Consider the following 22,183-nt stretch of genomic DNA (forward strand, 5'->3'; position numbering starts at 1 on the left):
AATTTAATTGCTATCAGGAATCTTAAGAGACCAACAGATAAATCAGGAGTAAGAAGTGTGCTAGGCTCTATCAACTTTTATCTAAAATATATTGAAAACAGTGCTCAAAAATTTGAACCATTACATAGACTTCTAAGAAAAGATGTAAAATTTTATTGGTCACAAGACTGCGAAGATTGTTTTAACTTGATAAAAGATTATTTATGTTCTCAACCAATTTTAGCCATTTACGATCAAAACAAAAATACTTATATTGAAACTGACGCCAGTTATAAAGGAATAGGAGCTACTTTAAAACAACAACATTCTGATGGTATGTTACATCCTGTTGCTTACTTTTCAAGAAAGTTATCAGAAAAAGAAAAGAAAATGGACATTATCCATCTTGAATGTAAAGCTATCAAAGACGCAATAAAGTACTGGCAATATTACCTGATTGGTCGGGAATTTATTGTGTGTAGTGACCATAAACCTTTAGAGAATTTAAAAACAAAAAGTAGAACAGATGAAATATTGGGTGATTTGATACACTATTTGTCTCAATTTAATTTCAAAATTATTTATAAAAAAGGAAAAGAAAACTTGATGGCTGATTTACTTTCTCGATCACCAGTATTAGAATATTTTGAATTTTAAATTACCAAATTCCTCATTTTTATCGGTTTATAAACGTCATGTCGGTTAACGTTTTTAATGCGGTGGTACTTAACTCGAAAACTAGAAGTTTTGAGAGGTGATACATTTGTGCTAGAGCACGATTAAAAACGTCAATTAAAGTATGTTTACCTACCTCGTCATCAACAAATTTCGTTATAAAATACTACAGTAAAAATTTTACTGTAAGAGAGGACACCGACGGGGAATGCTCAAACTTTCTGCTTCTCTGAACTGTCCTCTCCTGAAGACTCAGCATTAAATTTCAATTATGATATTCGAAAATTGTTTTTACAAGTAAAACAAAATAACGGCTTTTTCATACATTTTTAATTAGTCAAAAAATCTTTGATGATTGTTTCGCATCACAAATAGTTTTTAATATTTCATTTTCTAAAATATTTTCAATTCAATGTATTCAGAAAATTTAAACATTTCTTCATTGCCCTCACGGATTGAATAATACGTTTGTTTCCTGGCATATTCTAATGCCTTCCTTGTGGATATAACTTTTTGACTGGGTGCCTCTTCTTCTTCTTCCTCATTTTGATTTGATCTGCATTGCGTTAATCGTTTCTTTGTTTTCGCGAATGTTCGCAATTTTGTTTTTTTCCGCATTGAAATTTCACAGCAATCTTTCCAATGCTATTTCCACCATCTAACCTCGGGCACAACTAGCCTTTGCTCTTTCATTTCAAGGTCTCAAATTTTTTACTTTCAACGCCATTATCAATGATGACCAACTTATTAACGACGAAAGTAACGAAATGATGAAAGATAAAGTGAAAAACATATAACTAGAATAAAAAAAAGAAACTTTTTGAAAAGCGTACCAAGAATTAATAATTAATAGTACGCATTTTCGTAAAATTTAAAAAAATATTTGGTTAAACTTGAAAATCATTTTGTACCAAAAAGCCTGTCCATATGACAGTACTTTAAAAAGTCCGCTCTTTAGGGGCAATTTAACACAGAAAACAGTTCCGTGCCGAGTAATATTGCCCGCTACTCTTCACTGTCCGCTTTTTAGGATCTCGCTCTTGAGGACTTTTACTGTATCCACACAATGAATATTAATTTAGATTAATGATAGCTCAGTTTAATTGGGGTTACGCTAGAGAAAAGCAAATTTATTAGAAAGACATTTTTATCAAGTTTATCACCATGCTATCAATTCAAACATTTTCTTCCACGAATCATTGAACTACATCTTCCCGATGCTTTTTTCAATAAAGTTTTTAACAGCCAAAGTTCAAATTTTGTGCAAAGCTGTTTTGTTTGTAAATACAAACACCAATTATAATCATTATTGAAATAATTGTCAAAAAACTAAAACAGTTAAAATATTTTTTAATAGTTTATTTCGTTAAATTTATAAACTCAACAAAAATTTTCTGAAACGTTTATTGAAGTTGTTCTAAGGTAATGAGTTCTTATCATACAAAATTGATGAATTGTTGAATTGGAACTTATGTCCAGGCAATCCGTTTTTGTCAAACATTACCAAAATGATCATCATCATCGTTATTAATTACATCGCTGCTATCATTTTCATCATCCTCATCATCGTCATTGCTAATAGGTTTGTTGACCAACTCCAAAAGAAATGTGTTTTCATCTTTCTCTGACTCGCGACAATCACTCCTGACTATCAACGAGTCTTTTTCAGCAATAAGTTTGTTGGCAACTAGTTGGACTTTGGCGCCGTGTCGTGCAATTCGACCTCGTGCCGTGCCAACCGGCGCATCATCTTCATGCGATTTTGATTTTTGCATAAATCTACTCCGGTATACCGACTTTTTGTGCTGTGAACATTTGTTTTCGAATTAAATGTTTTATGAATTATCGGATACAAAAAAGAGACAAAATAGTTTGCCGATTGTAAAGGCAGTGTATATGAAATAATTGTATCATGCATTAACAAAAAGCATAGCTACAACAAACCCATACCAGTTTGTCAAAGTCAACTGAACCCGCTTTTCCCATCATCTCACCGCTTTTTATTTTTTCTTTATTATCTTTTATTAATTCTTCTTTAATTGAAACATTTAGAGCAGACAAAAAAGATAATTTTTGACAGGGATCTTGTTGGCTGTCTTTCGTGTAACTGGTATTTCCATTAAAATCATTTTCGTCATCAGAATGTTTATCCGAACTGGCAGATTCAATTGGTTGTGATTTTTGAACAAGCTGAGTTGACTTGACGCCATCAACGTTTTTACCTACAATCACATTTTTAGAACCATTATGAATTTTCTACTAATGCAAAACAAAATTACGAATTGCCAACTTTGAAAATTTGTTTGCCTGTTTCCAACCCCCTTCACAGTTGCACTTCTTAACATGCTGCCACTCAGGTTGCCTGCTCTGTTAAAGGTGCTGCAATGTCTCTTGATTTTAAATGTCTTTCGACTTTTGGCATCTTGTCTCTGAAGTCTGTGCATGTCGGCATCACCGTTTACCAGCAAGTTGCTCTGTTGTGGATCTGCGTTTTCTAGTCAAAGTTTAACTAATTTTTAATTCAGTCAACGTCAGACAAATGTTATAATATTTATGTTTTGTTCATAATGCATATTTCAATTTATTTGGAAAGATTTTAAATTTAAATTTCCAATTAATTGCGAAAGAGTCAAGAGTTAAACTAACCTCCGTTATTAGCCATCTTTTCTTTTTCTTTAAAATAATGAAAAAGGATAAGATTCCCATCGCTGGGTTTGATGACATTTCTTGATTTGTATAAGAAGGCAGGATGGTTGAGGAAAGATTTGTTAGTCTTATTAGTTTCATCATCGTCGGTCACTTTATGGTTGGAGTCATTGGAATCATTTTCAGCATTTTCATTTTCTTCTTCGATATTAATCTCCTCAGCAAACTTGCTTTTAGGAAATCTGTTAGTTTTGTTAGATTTTTTGGCGCCAATTTGGTTGGAAACAGTACTGTCAACTTTGGAGCCGTTGGAATCATCTTTTAATAAAGTTTCTGAGTGAGCAACGTACGGCTCCAACTTTTCAAAGTCTAATCCTTCTTTATCTGTATTTTCTTGATGCATGTGTGAGCAAGATTCAGGTAATTTTGGATATAAAATTGTTAAATTTTAGTAAACATGACCAATTGTAAAAATTCCGACAAACCAATGGTATTAAGCACAATGCCTCCTTCATCCTTCAGCTTATTCATCTCTTTGGATAAATTCTCCAACACAATATATGCTGACTTTTTATCGGCCACGTGGTAGTTCATCAACTTCCTCTTCACCGATTCCACTTGTTGGTATTTATGACTTGTCTCGTGCAGACCTTTGGACAGCTGTTTTGTTTAATTTATGTTAAGTAATTTTTTTTGATGCAATCGGTTTTTATTTCATTATGTTTTAGTTAGAAATTTTATAAACAGATGCTAATAATTTATGAAAAAAAAAACAGACATAACTCTCAAGAATAAATGGTTAATTTAGGTAAACTAATAAAAAATTCTACAAATGAAAAACGGTTTATAAGTTTTAGTTAATTGAATGATGTAGCTAAATAAACCTAATGTAACACCTGGTGGTGGATGAGAGGAAGGAGGAAAAGAAAGAGCGGACCTCTTTGGAATGTGATGAAGTCAATGAATGTCCACAATTCCGTACCACCTTAAATTTGTGAAGCATTTATTTAGTAATCAAATTATCGATCAACAGTTCATGCATTTGTGGAGTGAAAATAATGAACTGTATTGAAAAAGTATCTGCCAAACAATCAATTAAGACTTGGTGAGTGATTGATTGCGGCCAACCAGGAAGACGAAGATGTTAAACTAATTTTTATTTAAATTATATTTTTGAGTTTTTGAAAAGTAGTAGGCAATTCTGCTGCCATTTTCATGGTTCAAAATTAGCGATTTAAAAAAACACATCCAACTTTTCTGCAAGAAATTGAGAACATGCAGTACAAGTATTTAAAAACATTAATTCATTATATTATTTCTATTAATTTGTAGATATATTTTTTCATCTCCCCACAAAGTTTCCACTCACCCATCCTGTTGATTGACATCTGCACGATGACCTTGGATATCTTGTGCCACTCGTCTGATAACTGCTTCTCAAAATTTATTACCAACATTTTCAACGCTGCCAGTAAAAAATTTAACGACTTTTCTCAAATCGAATCATTCACTAAAATAAAGTAATTCTAACAAATGCAATTTAAGATCTTGAATAGTATAAAATTCTGGACATAATGAGCAAATGTATCATATGCTATGCACTCAACAGAACATTCATAAAGAAATCGCTAACCCAAAAACAAAACACGATTGGAGTTCTCAGGAGGGAGGGACGGTCCAGTTGAATAAGCAAGGAATCCTCTGCTGCTTCCTCCCGCCATGGCATCACATCCGCCCACTCTGTTTGAGAAAGGCTGATAGTAGCCGGGAAGGAGGATAGAGATTTGCCAGGATACATGCAAAAAGAACAAAACGTTCGGATTCCGGGTTCTTAACTGGTCTGTGAACTTTACAGCATTGGGTTTCGTAGCTAACATGCACGATTAACTTCAAAACAATGACATTTAATGTACACTTTGCTGTAGTAACAATCATTTAGATGTGCACTCATGTTTGAAAATGTTTGTTCAAAGATATTTAATAATATTTTAATTTCTCTAAAAATATATAAGCTGTGTAGTTATTAATTGAACCACGTACTATCGTTGTAACACTGCGTGCATGAAAATTCAGCCACAGAGTTTTTACTCAAAGTTTATATGTAACAATTCAATCATTTTGCAGTATGTATTAATAGGTTTGCATGTTTCATGTCATGCAAGGTAGTATGTAATTGCAGCACCATGCAACATCTCAACATAAATTATGCACTCATTCTCGAGCATGAACTCAAACAGGCAAAACAGACTGACCTGGAAAATGTAGCATGCGAGTTTTGCCCTGACTCATTGTTTTCATGCAAGGTATGTGTTGCTGAAAATGAGAATCTGAGTCGAGGCCTCTAAAGGGTCAAAACAATGAGTCAGGGCTTTTCTGATTTTCAATATCTTCCGAGTTAAAATTTGTTGAGACGTGCAATACATAGATAAATAAAGCTATAATGGTCCAATTATTTCTCATGCTAATAAAAGCCTACAATACGCAAAAAGCCTATAAAGTGCAATGTATTTTATTATTTGTAACAAATAAGAGCATTAATTTTCTTGACCATTTAAAAAAACAAATCATTTTTCAATTTGTATCTATCAAACATTAAAACAGAACGTAATAAACATAGCATCACCAGCTTACCAGTGTAATATCTCTGGTTCGATAGTTGGAGTGACATCGGGAAGACAATGTTGATGATTCCATTCATGAGTCTTTCGGCTGATGAAAACATATTAGTGGATGCTTCACACAACAACTCCATGCTAAATGTGTCCTGCAGTAACGGTTATTTGTACCACATATTAAAAAAAATTTCGTGACAGAAGCTTATATAAAACAAAATTTATTAAAAAAACTAGATTTATAATCAACCAATCAATCAATCGGCCGAACGATCAATTGAACGAACTTTGCTAAATTATTATACTTTATGTAGAGATGATGCGTTTTTCGCATCGATTTTTAAAACTGGACACGAACCTGAAGAACGTAGAGCATCCTGATGGCCAGTTTAATGGCGGCCTCATTGAATTCTGTTGGACTGAGAGATTTAAAGGAAGTACTTGCAATGGACTCAGCGTGGTGAGGAATGCTGAATGAGCTCCCTGCAACGATGTGCACGTTGGAAAGTATTTTGTTTTAATTCCAAAATGTTTGCAGATATAATGATTCGATCAAATTGAGGAAACGTTCAGACCTGTGATGGATGGCGAGTCGTCACCCATGATAATGTGCATACACGTATACACCAAGACCTGGCCGTTCAATGAATTTTTTAGAATAAACGTAAAATTATTGTTAATTATAAAATCAGTTTACTAAAGAGTTACAAAAATAAGTTGAAGTGGAGTGAAAAATTAGCAAACCTTCAAGTTATATAAAGTAAAATAAATATCGATGGGTCGAATTGATCGCTTGACGAATGGTCCTTTCGTCTCATTCATCTCAAGTTAATATTCTCTAAATTTATTTGGTCGAAGTTTTTTTTGTTTAAATTAATATCTCTGAAAAAATGTTTAAGCTCATTAGCTTGTCAAAACTCAAGCACTATATTCATTTAGTGAAAGATGTAAAATCAGTCAAAACAAAATACCTGGAACAAACTAAAAAATAAATTTTCATTAAATTGTACAAGTCTGCAGGAATTTTCAAGCAAAATTAAATATTTGGTGCCATTTAGCTTGATCTGATTAAATGATTGCCAGTAAACTGCTGAAATACAAACAAAAAAAATCTTCATTTGTACAGCAAAATCGTTAGAGAAGCCATCCAGTAAAATTTATTTAGAACAGGTTTCGTCACGTTTTTGTGGCAGATCCTAATGTGTTGCAATAAGAAGATAAAGAGTTAAGTGAACAGCAGTTACAGTGCGTACTTTGAACAGCATTAACACGAAAAAATGAAATGACACCGCATTGGAGCTACAACGCTCCATGAGTTTATCTCATCATAGGAAAAAAATGCTAATGTGAGGACAATTGAAAATTAAAAACCTTCTTGAAACCCAGTTATCGTAATTTTACAAAATTTGGTTTCCTAAACAACGATTTCAGTGATTACAAACAAATCACATTATCATCATTCAGAATTTATTAACTTTTCTCACAGAAACTCAGCCTTTAATTTTACTTAGTAACAAAAAACATGCTGATGATCAAATTTAATAACTTACATGCAATTATTTCCACTGAACATGACTTTTTAACTTTAGATACACTTTATCATTACATAAGAAATGTTAAAATCATATTGAACGCCCTACAATTGATTTGTCCAATGCCTGACGCTAGTCCAGTCGCAACAATTAACATGCAAAACAAGTGTTTGATATTTTCATAACAACTTAATTACAATTGTTTTACAGAAATTCGTCAGTGCTACGTCAAAAACTTCCGCTTCATAATTTATAGCCAATCAATTACCTATTTCGATCTTGAAGAAACTTCTTCTCAATTAGTCTCACTCCTTCTTATCCAGTAAGATTTCGTGCATTTTAGCGAAAACTTACAATCTTTCAAGTTTAATGACTAAAGTTTTACTAAGCAGCAAAAACCCTCTCTACAATAAACAACAGATATTCATCGCATAGTTTTTTTCAACATCGCCATTGAAAGTTTAAAATTTATTTTTAATGACCAAGATGTGCTTCAAAGAGAAATTTTTAAAAGTCGTACAGTGGGAAACCTATGAAGACCAAATATTAAAGAAAAACATTATAAGGAACCTTCATCTGTGGCAAGTGACCAATGTAGGAGCAGTTGCACAATGTCAAGTTGATAACTGAAAATTAATTTTTTTTATACAAAAATAAAAGCAAACAAGAACACACTAATGTTTATTAGTATTCAAGGCATTTTTTAAAGTTTGACAACCACTTAACCTATAAATTTGAAAATGACAGAACAGAATTAAAATAACACAAAATGTTAGCAAATGGAAATCGTGATTATGTAAGCATTTGAGAGAGGATCTCGATTGTTTGTTTGTTTGTTTGGTTGGTTGTTAAAGTAACATCTTCGTCATTTTAAAATCTTTTGATCATCTTTAACGTTTCACATTCGTAAGACTACCCCAATACGTTATATCGAATTAACATTCGTGATTGGTATAATAAGCAAGTTGTATAAACTTTTCTCTTTTTAGCATACTTAACTATTTTATACGTAGATACGCACTGGTACACGCATAGACAAAGTTTACAAAATAGGAAAAGCATAAAGTATCAAAATAGTTTACCGTTGACAAGATTGGTCACTGCTTTCCAAGTTACGTTTGACTGTAAAAAAAAATTCCATTTTTATTGATTAACAAAACTAAAAATTGGGGTTTTTTGTAACATGTAATAACAAATATAAACAACGAATTTATTGGCACTTCATGAAACTATTTTGTAAACTACAATGAATGATTCGATGTGACATGCACACGGTGTGTTAAGCATGAGATATTAAAATTTGAATTTGAGTGAATTGTAGATAGCGAGCCATCTTGCAAAGTTATTGTAGCAAGAGCAGAAATATGATCCAAATGAATAATTTTCCTCAAAAATATGCGGCCTTAAGCCATTTGGTTCGCCTAATTGGCTTTTTCCTATAATGACTTTGTTAATCTGTTTTCAGTCAATAGCTAAATTTTGTAATGCAATTCTCAACATTCCAGTTCTGTAGAAACGTTCGTGGTCCACACAAACAAGTTATATCATTCAGCAGTTCCGATTTCTTTGCGAAGTTAAACTTTGCCAACCGTCTCTGAGGCAAAAACTATCACATATCACTTACGCATTTTTCAGCTTAAAATTTATTCAATCAATTTTTAGTTTTAAGTTCTAATTAAATAACAGTTACGTTACTATGTACCGACAAAAAATGGAAATATTTTACTCCTAAAAATTAATAATCCTGCCAGCCTAAAAAATTAAATAAATTCAGAAATTTGAAGAAAAACGAATGAAGGTAACGTCACTTAATAGCACAATACCAACTGAGTGAGTAATCATAATCAATTTGTGTTGATGAACAAAACGTACTATGAATATGGACTTGTTATGAATTTTGTTGAGGAACCTCTCAACCCTTCGAAGGATGAGGTTCAGCGCAGGTCGAATATTCGTTTGCGACCAATCTGTGTTAGGCAGGATCATTTTCATGTACCTTTAATAATAAGTACCGTGCCTGTCATTTCGTCGTATAACACCATACAAAATTTATCTTTACATTAAACTTAACCATCAAAATGCTTCTAAAAATGACGCTGCGTCGTTGTGTTACATCTGTTTAACTCACGGACGCGCACAAAAAATACACACACATGAATATATAAATAAATAAATTTTTATAAATTATATATAAATGCAAAAACATGTAACAAATACACACATGCAAATGAAGTAAATAGGCATCTTGTTTTCAAAAAGTCGTAAGATTTTCATCAAAGTATTACGTATTAGTTGAGCTCCTCCAAGAAGAGGGCGTTGGTTAGACTATGGAAGGCGTTGGAATTGTATAATAAACTCAACTCTAGCTATAAATTGTTATACGTTATCTAAAAAATGAAATAATAGTTTCATTTCTGAATTACACTGCATTTTGCAGCAGATTTGTGGAGCGACTCTTCGACTACTCAACACTCTACTGTCAAATTTCGAAACTCCAGCACTATATATATTTTTTGTACTATGTGTGTGTGTGTGTGTGTGTGTTGTGTGTGCGCGCGCGCGTGTGTGTATAAAAATGTTACTTTTGCAATCCGAGAGAGTTGATTGTAGATGGGTCGTGTGTGCTCACCTTCATCAGCGAATGACAGACATCAGCTAATCTCTAGAGAACAAATATTAATTACATTGGTGGACGGAATGGTAAATGGAAAAAGAAGATTTTTTTTCATGATAAGTAGGGTAACCAAAAATCTGTTGGAGGTTTTTAAAAGGTTGACAACATTTTCTTTGCTCAACCCACACTTTTATGATCTTTTTGATTAAAAGAATAAAACAAAAGCATTCTTATAAAAATGTTAATTTTTATGTTTTTTCAAAGTAATTCAAAAATTATACTTAAACAGAAATATTTGTTTATAATAAAACATATTTGGCTATGCATCGATTAAAATTTAATATTTGTTTATAAAAAGGCAATCAAAAAATTCAAAAATTTAATTTTTGCAATTTTGATTAACAGAAAGTTGATTCACGTTGGCACAACAATTTGCTTAGTTGTTTATATAATGTGAAACTTGAAGATATAATTTCGGTGAATAATAAATAGAAACTAACAATATGCGACTTGTGGTCCAGGAGTTCGGGCAGTTTAAGGGAAGAGTCCTTAGAGTGCAACTCCTTCATTCTGATACTGCAGTGGTCGTAAAAGTCAGATGCCACACTCAACAGTGAGTTGCGAGGCTTAACGAAATCTCCAAATTGACCCAAACAAGTTTCGTCTGAAGCTGTACATCTTTCAGCAAAAACGTATTTCAAAAGAATAAAATGTAAACCTGGTCAGAAATTGAGATAAGGTACAAAACAATTCTACATGCCTTTCAGACAAACAAAATATTAATTTCAGAAATGAACATGTTTCGTCATATATTTGAAGAATATTTAGTTGAAAAAATATAATTAAAAAACTTAGGTTGGCCAGTCAAACATTACTCAAAAATTGCAAATGAAAAGTATTGGAGCAAAAACGAGCATTATGAACGTTGGTTAGAACAAACATTTAATAATCTATATAAAAAAATTATGCAAAAAATTCTGACTTGAAATCATTAACAGCTTCTTTGTGTTTCTTTGGCTTGGGCGATTGATTGTTGTGGCCCTGGAAAGGTTTGTTGGCTGGTTCAAACTGCGATTTATTGAAACCCCTGAACAGGCAGTAAGTAAGCGATACAAAATTGAAAAAGTGTTTAAATCAATTAAAATATAATGCACTTATGATTCAAAAAAAATTTATGCCAAAAGAGATTTTCTTCATTTTGCAAACTAATAATTCTGATAAAGATTAAGCTTAGTGAGTTGCATTCTAGTTAATGCTGATTACCCTGGCTTGTATGCAGCTGCAGATGAATGCGCGCAAATGCAAAAAGTTTATGATGACGTTCAACGTTTGTGTTGTGGCCTATACCCCGAAAATGAAGCTACATTTTGAAACATCACTGCGATCTTTGCATTAACTAAATGGGACGTTTGGTACAAATGACATAATTTTATATATTACTAATTACAGCAACCCGAGAATTAAACCTGTCAGAATTCTCGTTTACTTAACCAAAGAAATTTTTTTAGGAAGAATAATTATTAATCTAAATCGTCCACAAAGTCTATAAAATCTAGATGTCTGTATTTCGCTAACCGCAGAGTTGATCTTTATAAAAACTTGGCCTACATTTGCTCCACATACAGATTTCATTCCCAAATACCAAACAATACAACCTGATTAAACTTCAAGTCGGTTTCATAAAAACGAAGATAACAATAACAAAAATAACCTGCTTAGACTTTCACAGCTTGAAATGAGGACCCTCATAGAAATTGCAACGCTGTTAATAATGGAAATTTCGTGATTGATGGAGCCCGGGTCGTGGGGGGCAGGGGGCGAAAGGGTGGACCACTGGTGCTCGTAGTGGAAGCGGTGGTCGTGGATCGCTTCGGCCAGAAAATGAGGAAGAATCGTTTCTAATATAACCTATAATTGTATATATATATATATATACATATATATATATACATATATATACAACATTGTATGACCAGATGAATCTGCACAGGACACCAGCTTCATTGACCTATCAGTCAAATGGATCGAGCGATAACTATCATGTAAAGAGAAAATGTGGACTAAAAAAGCTTTTCAAAATAAACACTAAATAGAATATATATGCATATGTATAATTTCTTTTGATGAGAACTTAGTTTGAAGAAAAACAACTAACAAGCATTTGTGTGGCACGCAGAGATTCAGGAGAATGAGCTATGATGGTGACGCACAAATTTATGGCATCTAATATGGTAAACGAGTTTGAGTCATCTTTGTAACAAAAGTCCTGTTGAAATATGCTTAGGTTGAAATATTTTTTTTCTATTGTATTGTTATAATGAAAAAAATAGCGAGGGTGAGCTGCAGTCTCTTTACATCTTAATTTTTGAGATTTTATTATTTGAGGACAGAAATTTTTCTTGATTTATAGACATTGAACAAGTTTGCAGAATTTTAAAATCAATAATAAATATACACCAATGACTGGATGGGGTCATGGTCGTCTAAAAGTTCAAGGACGTGTAGGTTGTCTGGGAGATCGTTATTTAACGACACAAGTAACCAATAAAAAAACCTTGGATCGAGACTCTGAGGGTAAAAAATAACAAATCAGTCAGTCAATGAGATTGAAATAAAATCTTAATGATTTTAAGTGAAAAAAATTGGCGAACTTGTTCATTAAGCTTCTTGTGAGGCCACAAATCTAACGCACCTGAAACCGATCCAAACATCTGCGTTTGTGATAATTAAATCTCTGCTCATCATGCTGCAATATTAATGTCGTTCACGATTTCAACAAAAAGAAAGCAAAAGATTGATACAAACACGAGACACAAATGCTGTAGAAACAACACGTTAACTAGCCTGCAGTATGAAGGAGTTGCGGTGAAGAATGAAAAACATTCTGCACATGTGGTTGATGGCGCTGACGGTGATGTCGTTCGTATGGTTGCTCGAATAGACTTTCATTATTGAAGGCATTATAAACGAGAAACTGGGAAGTCATTTTGAATGAGTGAATGTGATTTAGTGCCACTATATATATGCTGACGAAAAGTTTTTTAACGAGAAAATTTAAATTATATAGCCTAATTTTCTAATTATTTCAACTAACCCGGTTGAGGCAAAAACTTGCTTGAAATGTTTACAGACGTTGATGTACGTTGCTATACAGTATCTGTGTTTTTCGAAATACTAAAATGAACAAAACTATTTTTTTGACAAAATTTTCAGAACTGTTAAGTTTACAGTTACAGTTTTGACTATGCATTCAGCGTATGTTGAATATCTCGAGCAACTGATTCATCATATTTTATGTAATTTTACCATATCCTGAACAACAACTTTTACCCTTTTCATTAACATATTTCATCGTTTCAGTAAATCTCGGTTAGGAACCAGAAAAATATTTGAGAACATGTAGTAGATGATTTTTGTGAACACTTAGCAGAACAAATACCATGGCATGTGATTACATAGTTATAAAATATGACTCTTAACAAATTTACCTGAAGAGAAAAGAATCCTCGGCATGAAGAATGAGGACTCCATTGATTACGTTGAGGAAGAGCGGAAGGTCTCCAACATGGGTGATGGTGCTTGACATGCCGCGAAACATCGTCGATACTAGCTGCCGTTTGATGGTTCAAATATTTGAGAGTTTTCAATTATTTGTTTTAAATATATTAGTAAAAATCAAAGACTAAGAAAAACACAACTTTATTTTTTCTAACGAAATTAAATGTTTAGATTTAGAAAATAAATATTGATATACGATTAACATTAAAATATTAACAACTTATGAGATTACTTAATTAACCTTCGTCCATGCAAACTTGTGTAGCATGTCCATGCTCATTATCTCCTGAAATTTCAATAAAAAATTAATTTGAAAGACATTAAAGTTTTAGAGAGTAATTTCAAAACTGCAGATAAAGTAGAGAACAGAAATCAACAACAACAGAATAATGACAATAATAATAAATTAAACTATCTAACGTCTTTCATTTCTCCATGGTAAGCGTTGAATTCTGTTTCAAGAGCCTTCCTGGGAAAGGAAGGCAACTTTATTAGCTCTTCATGCAAGTACGTCACGTGACTTTGAAACTAATTAATTAATCAATCAATTTATTTAATTATTAATTAGTCGATCGTCGAGTAATTGAAATGTATTAACACATGAAATGTTGCCCGACTGACTGACCTGAATGCCTTGCGAACTGTTGAGAACCGACAGGGCAAACAGTACTTTCTCCATCTCCAGAAACTTCAACACAAAAGTCTGCAGAGTACATTAAAGGTGTGCCGCACTATAAAAACTTTAACCCAAATCAATAAGCAAACACGACCCAACAGACGGTTGATTAAATTTATTAGTGCAAAATTGCGTTTGTATTTTTCGTCCGATCAATTATAAAGTCGCAACAGATGAGCAAACCAATTTGCGTTAACGACATATTTGCCCAGTGCATAAAAAATATTTAAAATTATTAATATTATTTTTTTTTAACAATATTTGTTTGGAATAATTGTTGATAATCGATCACGTTACGTTCATTCAGTTGCGTTTGAGGAGTTACGAAATGTTTCATTTCTAAACAAAATTAAGACTATAAAAATGAATTGTACAGCACAGGCAAACCAAAAAAAGTGTAAAATATAATTTAATCAACACATAATTTCAGTAATAATGAGAACAAGTGAACAGCAAATCTGTCAGGAAAGCGAAGCCAGTATAAAAAAAATAACGTTGACAGCAATGGCAGAACCTGTTTCAGTAGATTTTTTTTGGCCTCGCGAGCGTCCATCCGAACCAAACTCAACTGCGGGTAGAAGTTGCGACGGAAAAAATAAAAGTCCCTCACGTAACTGTTTAAGTTGTGCATGTGATCTGTTCAAATTATACATTCATTCATTCATTCATTCATTCATTCATTCATTCATTCATTCATTCATTCATTCATTCATTCATTCATTCATTCATTCATTCATTCATTCATTCATTCATTCATTCATTCATTCATTCATTCATTCATTCATTCATTCATTCATTCATTCATTCATTCATTCATTCATTCATTCATTCATTCATTCATTCATTCATTCATTCATTCATTCATTCATTCATTCATTCATTCATTCATTCATTCATTCATTCATCTTTCTTAAGAAGCATAAACAGGTTTCCGAATTAAAGGCAAAATTGGTAAAAGCCAATAAAATCATTGATGCAGTGTTTACGGTTTTATCAATACAATTCTAGACATGTAACTTTCACTTTTGGCATAAATCATTTTTGTAATTTTGGAGTTGATGTGTTTTTGTCGTTGTAGCAATATTTTTGCATCGTGGGAGCATTCAAACAACTGTCAAACACTGTCAGCGCTGCAGTTAAGAATATTTCCAAAAAAACATTTCCAAAGACATTTTGAAAATTTACCCTTCCCATCAATAATAAATCAATAAGAAAAGAAATTTAATATTCTCATAAACAACCTGTAGTTAAAAGTAATTTGATATTTGATTGACATAATAATTCGAATGGAAAAATGTTTACTTGATTTTGTATCAACGAGAAAAAATTCTTCATGTTCATCTGCTGGAATGTTGAAGAATTCTAAGCTTTCTTGCAAGATGTGTTCAAACTTGGTGTCCTGTACTTGTGGAATGTTTTTTCAAACAAACATTAAGACGTCTCGATTTTCAAACTTTCACTTAGTTAATCAATGAAAAACAAAATCGTATTTTACAATTTTTTCCAATAATAATTAAGAAAGTTTTGTACAAAAAAACTCTTTAAATGTAACCTCTTGAATGAGGAATTGTGATGGTATACAGCTGAGATCGGGCCCATGGACAATTAACTTTTTAGCACTGGGAACGTTGGCTGCAATCAGCAGCATAGCCTAATAGTTAGACAAAAATTTCTCTATAAAAATTAATGCTAAAATAAACAGTACAATGCCATTCACCACATTCAAAACCGGTTCATGAAGCATATTACGTAAAAGCAAAATAAACAATCGCCTTCTTGAAAAAACATCCAATTTTAAGTTGAATGGAAATAAATTTTAAAAAATCGTCTTGACATACACCGACAAAAAAATCAAAAAATTTTGAAAAAATTCTCTAGATGTAGACAGTGAAAATAAACTGACATCACACTGTTCCTTTCTCAACGTTTGTTTGAGATCTTTAAAGTAGATCCCGGTGACGCAAGGGGCAACCTGGCGAGAGGCATGAGATTAGTAAATTTGAAAATTTATTTGGTAAACAATTGGAAATCTGCAGACTCTTGAATGACAATTGAAAAAATTAATTACTAAAATATAAAACGTGATAAGAGTTGAATTAATAGACAGCATAAACAAAATTTCACAAAATATTTAAAAAGTATTTTTTCAATATTTCATATTACACTATATTTTTTGTTCTGTAAGGAAATGTTTCTAAAATCTTCTAAATATTTTCAAAAACCAAACATAAATATTCTGAAAATTAAATAAATACGTTATTTTAATGTTACTTTCATTATTTTACAAAAACATTAAATTTAAATTTTGTTTTTTAACCAGCTGATTTAATTTTATATGAAGTAACTACTGATTGACCTGCCAAACAACGGACAATGTCTCACTGATAACGTCTATTCCTCCTTCCGATGGGGACCTGACGTGGAACATGATGAAACCAATCTGCATAGCAAGTGCAATGTAGTGCTGCTATATTTCAATCTCATTAAATTTTTATTATATGAATCTGAGAAAGATTCTGTAACTTAGTTATTATCACACAATTAACACTACTAGCAAACATACACAACCAATGAACAAACAGGCCAACCAAGTAATTAAAGAGACAGTGAGCTGCTTGCGACGGCATCATTTGAACGTGTTTGATCAACTTGTGCAAATAAAAGAGGAGCTCCTTGTGACGAGACTTGTTGGTTAACTTTTCAAGAAATATCCGAAGAAATAACGCTGGATCCTCCACTAAACACTTCCAAACAATTTTCTCGGCGACTTCACTCACTGCCAAACAATTGAGCAACAAATGCACTTTCATGTTTACGCAACAACATGCAACGAATTTTTAGTCAAGCCCGGCGCGTGGTAGGTGCAGAATATTTTGTTATACTTATGACAAAAAATTTCAAGTTTTAACGATGCCACCAAAATTTGGAAAACTTTACCGAGTTTTTAACCTACAGGTAATGATCATTGCGTAAAATGTGCTAACAAATGTGCTTCACATCTAAATAATACAACCAAAAACTTGGACTTAATTCCGATTTTCGTCTAATAAGCCTCATCTGGATATTTAATAATATGTTTTAACTACTAAATAACACGCACAAGTGTTTAAATACTGTCATAATACTACAATGCTATTAAGTATTTTAAATACATCGTGAACACTCGGGTAAGTATTTAGATATTATATAAGTATTAAAATACTCTAAATACTTGACAACACTGTCCCCTGAATCACGACGCATATTTTCCAAAACGTTTTCTTAGAAACATTCAAAAAACTGTCATTTGAAAATGATACATGGTCTAAATATTTTTGTGATTAAAAAATAGTAGCGTTTCAAAATTGAAGTAACTTAAAATCATCATCGTCCGTGCATGAATGAGCTTTGAAAAGTTGAGTGACCTGCAATTTCATGCAGTAACACCCATTAAATAATATCGGCAACTTGCATGAAAAGTTAAAAAGTTATTCAAATTTGTGTTAAATACTTGAAATATAAATTTTTCAATGTAGCAAAGTTTCATTTCCACATTCCACAGAGCCAATTTCTGTACAGCAGCACATTGTAAAATATCACCACGCGCCTGGCTGGTTTCTATTTATTTTCCCATTAATAATGGCCAAGCAGTCATTTCTATTCCCCTAACATTATAACATAAATTATAGCGAAAGAAACGATAAAATCAAGAAAGTCTTACTACACCAGAAACGCCATCCACATTGACTTCCAGATCATCGAGCAGTTGAACAACGTTAACTGTCGACTGACATATTGAGGACGGAAAGAAAGATTGAGCCAAGTGCACATGATTGGAATGCATGTGATCCGACCTGTCATCGTCTGCAATTTAGTAGCAGGGATAAATAAAAAAAATATGGTGGAAGACTTTTTACGTCAAACACAAACATCAAAAAATATTTTTAAATCATGAAGACTCTCTGAAAAACTTTAATGTATACAATTTTTTCTCGTGAAAGTAAAATTTTTTAGAAAAATTACCAAAACAAGGTTGTCATCATTATGTTACATAAAAACCTATAAAACTAACTTATACGTATGTAAACCTTGTTAGATTTTAGGCTGGCCAACAATTCAAATGACCAAATTATTATAAAATAAAATTTTTTTGGTGTTATTTAATGTTTACATCGCACTTGCAACAATAATTTTTTTGTAAAACTTTGAAATAATGTAATACAATTTTTTTTAATAAAATTAAGCACTTGTATAGTTAGATACACTTAAATCAATGAAAGAGTACTATCCGATTTAAATGATAATTTTATAAAATTTATACATTATATATTTAGAATATCCTAAAAAGTGAATTTAGCGGCGGGTTAGCTCAGGTGTCTGAAGTGTCAGGTCTCGTGTTACCGTCACTTTGCAGTAACTAGTTCGATTCTTCATAATTGATAAATAGTCAAAAAAAGTAACATGAAAATAGATTAATAAATTTATATCTTGGAAAATCCTCAATTCTAAATGATCCGAACTAAAACACACCGTCAACAATGGTGGGTCTGCAGAAGAACACGCTGCCGTGTCGCCCTGATAAGTTTCTCACGTTCGATGCCCTGTTCACCACGGCCACTGACATTCGTCGCGTTGCAACCGCCAGCGACATTTCTTCTTGCAAAGCTTTATAAAGGAAAACATTTTTGACGAAATATAAATATTCATTTTCTCATATTTTCATAACATTATCAAATGGACATGTAACTACAAAAACTGAGATCAAAATCTTTGTCTTTCAAAATTTTCATTAAACAATAAATTCCATTTAACCATCTTCGTGATCCTCGTTGGAATGCATAAGTGCCGGTTCAATGGATGCAGCCAGGCATACAGGAACTGAAGTCATCAGGCAGTTCTCCCGGGCAATCCTCCTTTTGTCTTCTTCCGCTAGGAGAGCCTGATGAATCATCTGCTGTTGCTGCTTTCTTCTCGTCGTTGTAGCCGTGACCAAAGATTTCTTAAAAAAATTTTAAAACTTCATAAACAATATTTTATCAACATAAAGATTTAAGAAAACAGTTTTACCATTATATTTAATTAATGAACTATTATTTGGAAAACCAATATGAAGTATCATTATACCAAAAATGTACAAAGATGGGCTTTGTAAATAAAAATTGTAGAGAGAGATATAATTTGTGAAAAAGCGCAAGATAGAAAAATATTTTGAATGAAATAACTACACGGCAAACACTGGAAAAACTTTACCACATGTTTTTTACTTTTGAACTTTATTCTTAAGGCCTTACAGTTCATAAAGTTTGTTTTTAAATGATCGCCGCAAAAATTAAAGCAATGATTGTCTATGAGTTCCAACTAAACTGACGAGTATATCAATAGGTCATCTGGTAATGGTGTGACACTGACAATGAATAGAATAGAGTTCGTGTTAAACAACTGATTATACTGACTCACATTAATAACTGCATAAGTCTACAATGTTGACTAGCGTTAAAGTAGTCGCATTTTGAACATTTGTGAACCTTTTTGAATTCTATTTTTATTTAAATTTTATCGATCTTTTATGACCCTTAACATTTTTTTGAACTTTCCATCTATGCATTTTTGTACAATAAATAAAAAATTAAATCAAAAATAAATTCGCAATAAAGCAACTGATTAGTTCAACTGATATTAGCAATGGTTGAAAAATTATGTGATGAAGAAGTTGGTCAGATATAATTAAGATGAAGAAGTTGGTCAGCCAGATCTAATTATAAATGCAAGAGCCAACCGATTCCTTCTGATTTATGGTGACTTCTTCAACTTTTGTTTTGAAGTGAGGCAACCAGGGCGAATCAACCACAGGCATGTTGGCCAAGCCAATAGTTGGAGAAGGAGGAATGAAATCTATACTGGGAGGAGGTAACTGTGGTGTTTGTGTCAGTCTCTTTAATGCAAATATAATCTTGTCATCAACGAATCACATTTAAAGTTTATTATATTCATATATTTATTGCCACCGATACTTGAATTGATTGAAAAATCTTCCAGTGTGGTGAGTAACATTTCTGATGACGATGTTGGTGAATGATACAAAATATTGAAACCAATACCACCAAATCAAAAAAAGATAGAAATGCGTCCGGACTGACATCAATTCAGATGACTTCAAACCTTAAAATGGAGTTGCGCTCCCTCTTCCATTCGCGGCCACACCTGAAACCTCGAATTCCACAAAACGGAAAACCTTAAAACCGAAAAATGTTTAGAGATTGTGTTAAAAAATCATGTAGTCAATACCAAATCATTATCAAAATCATTAACAGAAATTAAAAGAACGGTTTTCTTCCTAATTGCATTAGTTAGCTATATTTTTTTAAGTCAGATGCATCACATTTCTTCACATTGCTAATGTGATAAAAACTTCCACTTCTTCTTACTTTGTTTGCCGATGCCTTGAAGTCATTTGGTGATGCATTAGTCCCATAAACATTACTGCACAACATAACCAAACATCTACATAGCAATATATTCCAGTCTTTTATTTTTTTACTTTCAGCCAAATTTATTTTTTTTTATAAAATTACTTTTTACCTATTAATTTATAGGTCAACGATTTCATAATTAACCGATTACTTCGGCAAAATAGTCGTTGAAAAAAATGCATTTGAAAATTTAAATAGTAACAGCAAAAATTACTGCCAAAGAGAATCAATTTGGTTATGATATGAGAAACACTAGTGAAGAAGGCTAAAAATTTTGTTTAAAAACTTTTTTTTAAATATCTTTGAATGAGTTGTTTATCAAATGAAAAAAATGTTTTTATTTAAGAGCAATTTTTAAGATGATAAATGATTACTAATTCTTTCGAAGCCAAAGAATCAATCTAGACGTCAATGTTGTAAATTCTTATTTATTAGAAAAATTAAAAAATATGAAACCACAAGAAAAACGTAACACCAAAAAGTGACCTAAGGATAGCACCGATCCGATAAGAAACATCCTGGTGATTAAACTGGCAGGTCATTAAATCTTGCAACTGCTCGGGCACACGTATGGACGACAAGAGGAAAACTGCAGCTGGAAGTTGGTCAAAAGAAGTTAATAAAATGCTTGTGTGTGTGTTTGTGTGTGTGAAATCTAACTTTATACGCATCTAAAATCTACTTTTGTACCCTACGTGTTTGTGTGCCTATTAAACATTGATTGAATCATATTCAAAAGTAGCCAACCTGCAGCAGCTGCCAGCTCCTGATCACTTTCCAGCATAAGTTCCCAGGCGATCGGCATGATGTCGATGAAGATGTCGTCTGGTAGGACGGGCGCGCCTTTGCAGATCACTGCGAACGGACTGTGAGTCAGGTTTAGAACCTGGCTTAAGTAACAGCGTAGAATGACGACTTAATATAATGATATAACATAATACATAAAAATAAATTCTCACGTGATTTTCAAGGTACTTGATCATGGCCGAAGCATCATCTTCCATCCTATCAGAAGCATCGGCGCGACCGGATGGACCATTTATGTTGGCGGTGTCCTGTTTCTGAAAGAGATGCGATGAAGGAGAAAAGGAATTTCACCGACTATTCAGCAAATTACACACTTCGCTTGAATATCAAATTAAATAAATTATATTGAATCCAAAATAAGTTTTTATAAACATCGAAGTATTTGAAACATAGTATCTAACCCTAACGTTTTTTACTAGATTCTGACGTTTAAAAACAAAAAACGAGCGGTGTTATTTATTGCTTTAAGAGTTATTAACTCTATTTATTGGTATGTTAATATAAAGTCTACACAATAACTCAATCATTTAAATAAAGTAATCAATTTTTTAGAATGGATTGAATAAAAAGAGATTATTATAGATAGAGATTGAACTTTGAGTTTTGCTTCAGTTTTGGCTTCGTGCTGGTTCTTG

At 32.4% G+C, this 22,183-nt stretch overlaps 2 protein-coding genes across 2 annotated transcripts in view; one reads left to right on the forward strand and one right to left on the reverse strand.

Moving 5' to 3' along the window:
• The window catches only part of HELRODRAFT_171722 (hypothetical protein), a gene marked incomplete at both ends in the record, with an annotated part of 3,554 nt that extends 1,830 nt beyond the window's left edge, over window positions 1-1,724 (forward strand). Inside the window, one exon of the mRNA XM_009018412.1 lies at window positions 1,573-1,724. Coding sequence (XP_009016660.1) covers window positions 1,573-1,724 — 152 coding nt within the window. The remainder of the gene's footprint in view (window positions 1-1,572) is intronic.
• A 33-nt stretch (window positions 1,725-1,757) lies between these two features.
• On the reverse strand, window positions 1,758-20,722 carry HELRODRAFT_191448 (hypothetical protein; the record flags this gene model as incomplete). The annotated part of the gene is made up of 40 exons (XM_009018413.1): window positions 1,758-1,853; window positions 1,877-2,459; window positions 2,605-2,876; window positions 2,945-3,148; window positions 3,301-3,693; window positions 3,786-3,960; window positions 4,197-4,285; window positions 4,670-4,765; window positions 4,934-5,170; window positions 5,553-5,639; window positions 5,932-6,064; window positions 6,271-6,395; window positions 6,488-6,545; window positions 8,015-8,070; window positions 8,527-8,566; window positions 9,317-9,440; window positions 10,027-10,106; window positions 10,559-10,736; window positions 11,041-11,145; window positions 11,770-11,966; window positions 12,214-12,324; window positions 12,516-12,626; window positions 12,710-12,769; window positions 12,969-13,032; window positions 13,153-13,215; window positions 13,547-13,668; window positions 13,858-13,902; window positions 14,037-14,144; window positions 14,242-14,319; window positions 14,807-14,928; window positions 15,595-15,691; window positions 15,845-15,943; window positions 16,196-16,264; window positions 16,649-16,756; window positions 17,993-18,135; window positions 18,802-18,936; window positions 19,084-19,270; window positions 20,048-20,221; window positions 20,431-20,503; window positions 20,697-20,722. 39 exons carry the CDS (start codon window positions 20,720-20,722, stop codon window positions 2,148-2,150), a joined length of 4,956 nt encoding a protein of 1,651 aa, XP_009016661.1. The 3' UTR covers window positions 1,758-1,853; window positions 1,877-2,147.
• Window positions 20,723-22,183: the final 1,461 nt, after the last annotated feature.

This window comes from Helobdella robusta, assembly GCF_000326865.2.
Source record: "Helobdella robusta unplaced genomic scaffold HELROscaffold_21, whole genome shotgun sequence".
NCBI classification, from domain to species: Eukaryota; Metazoa; Annelida; class Clitellata; order Rhynchobdellida; family Glossiphoniidae; genus Helobdella; species Helobdella robusta.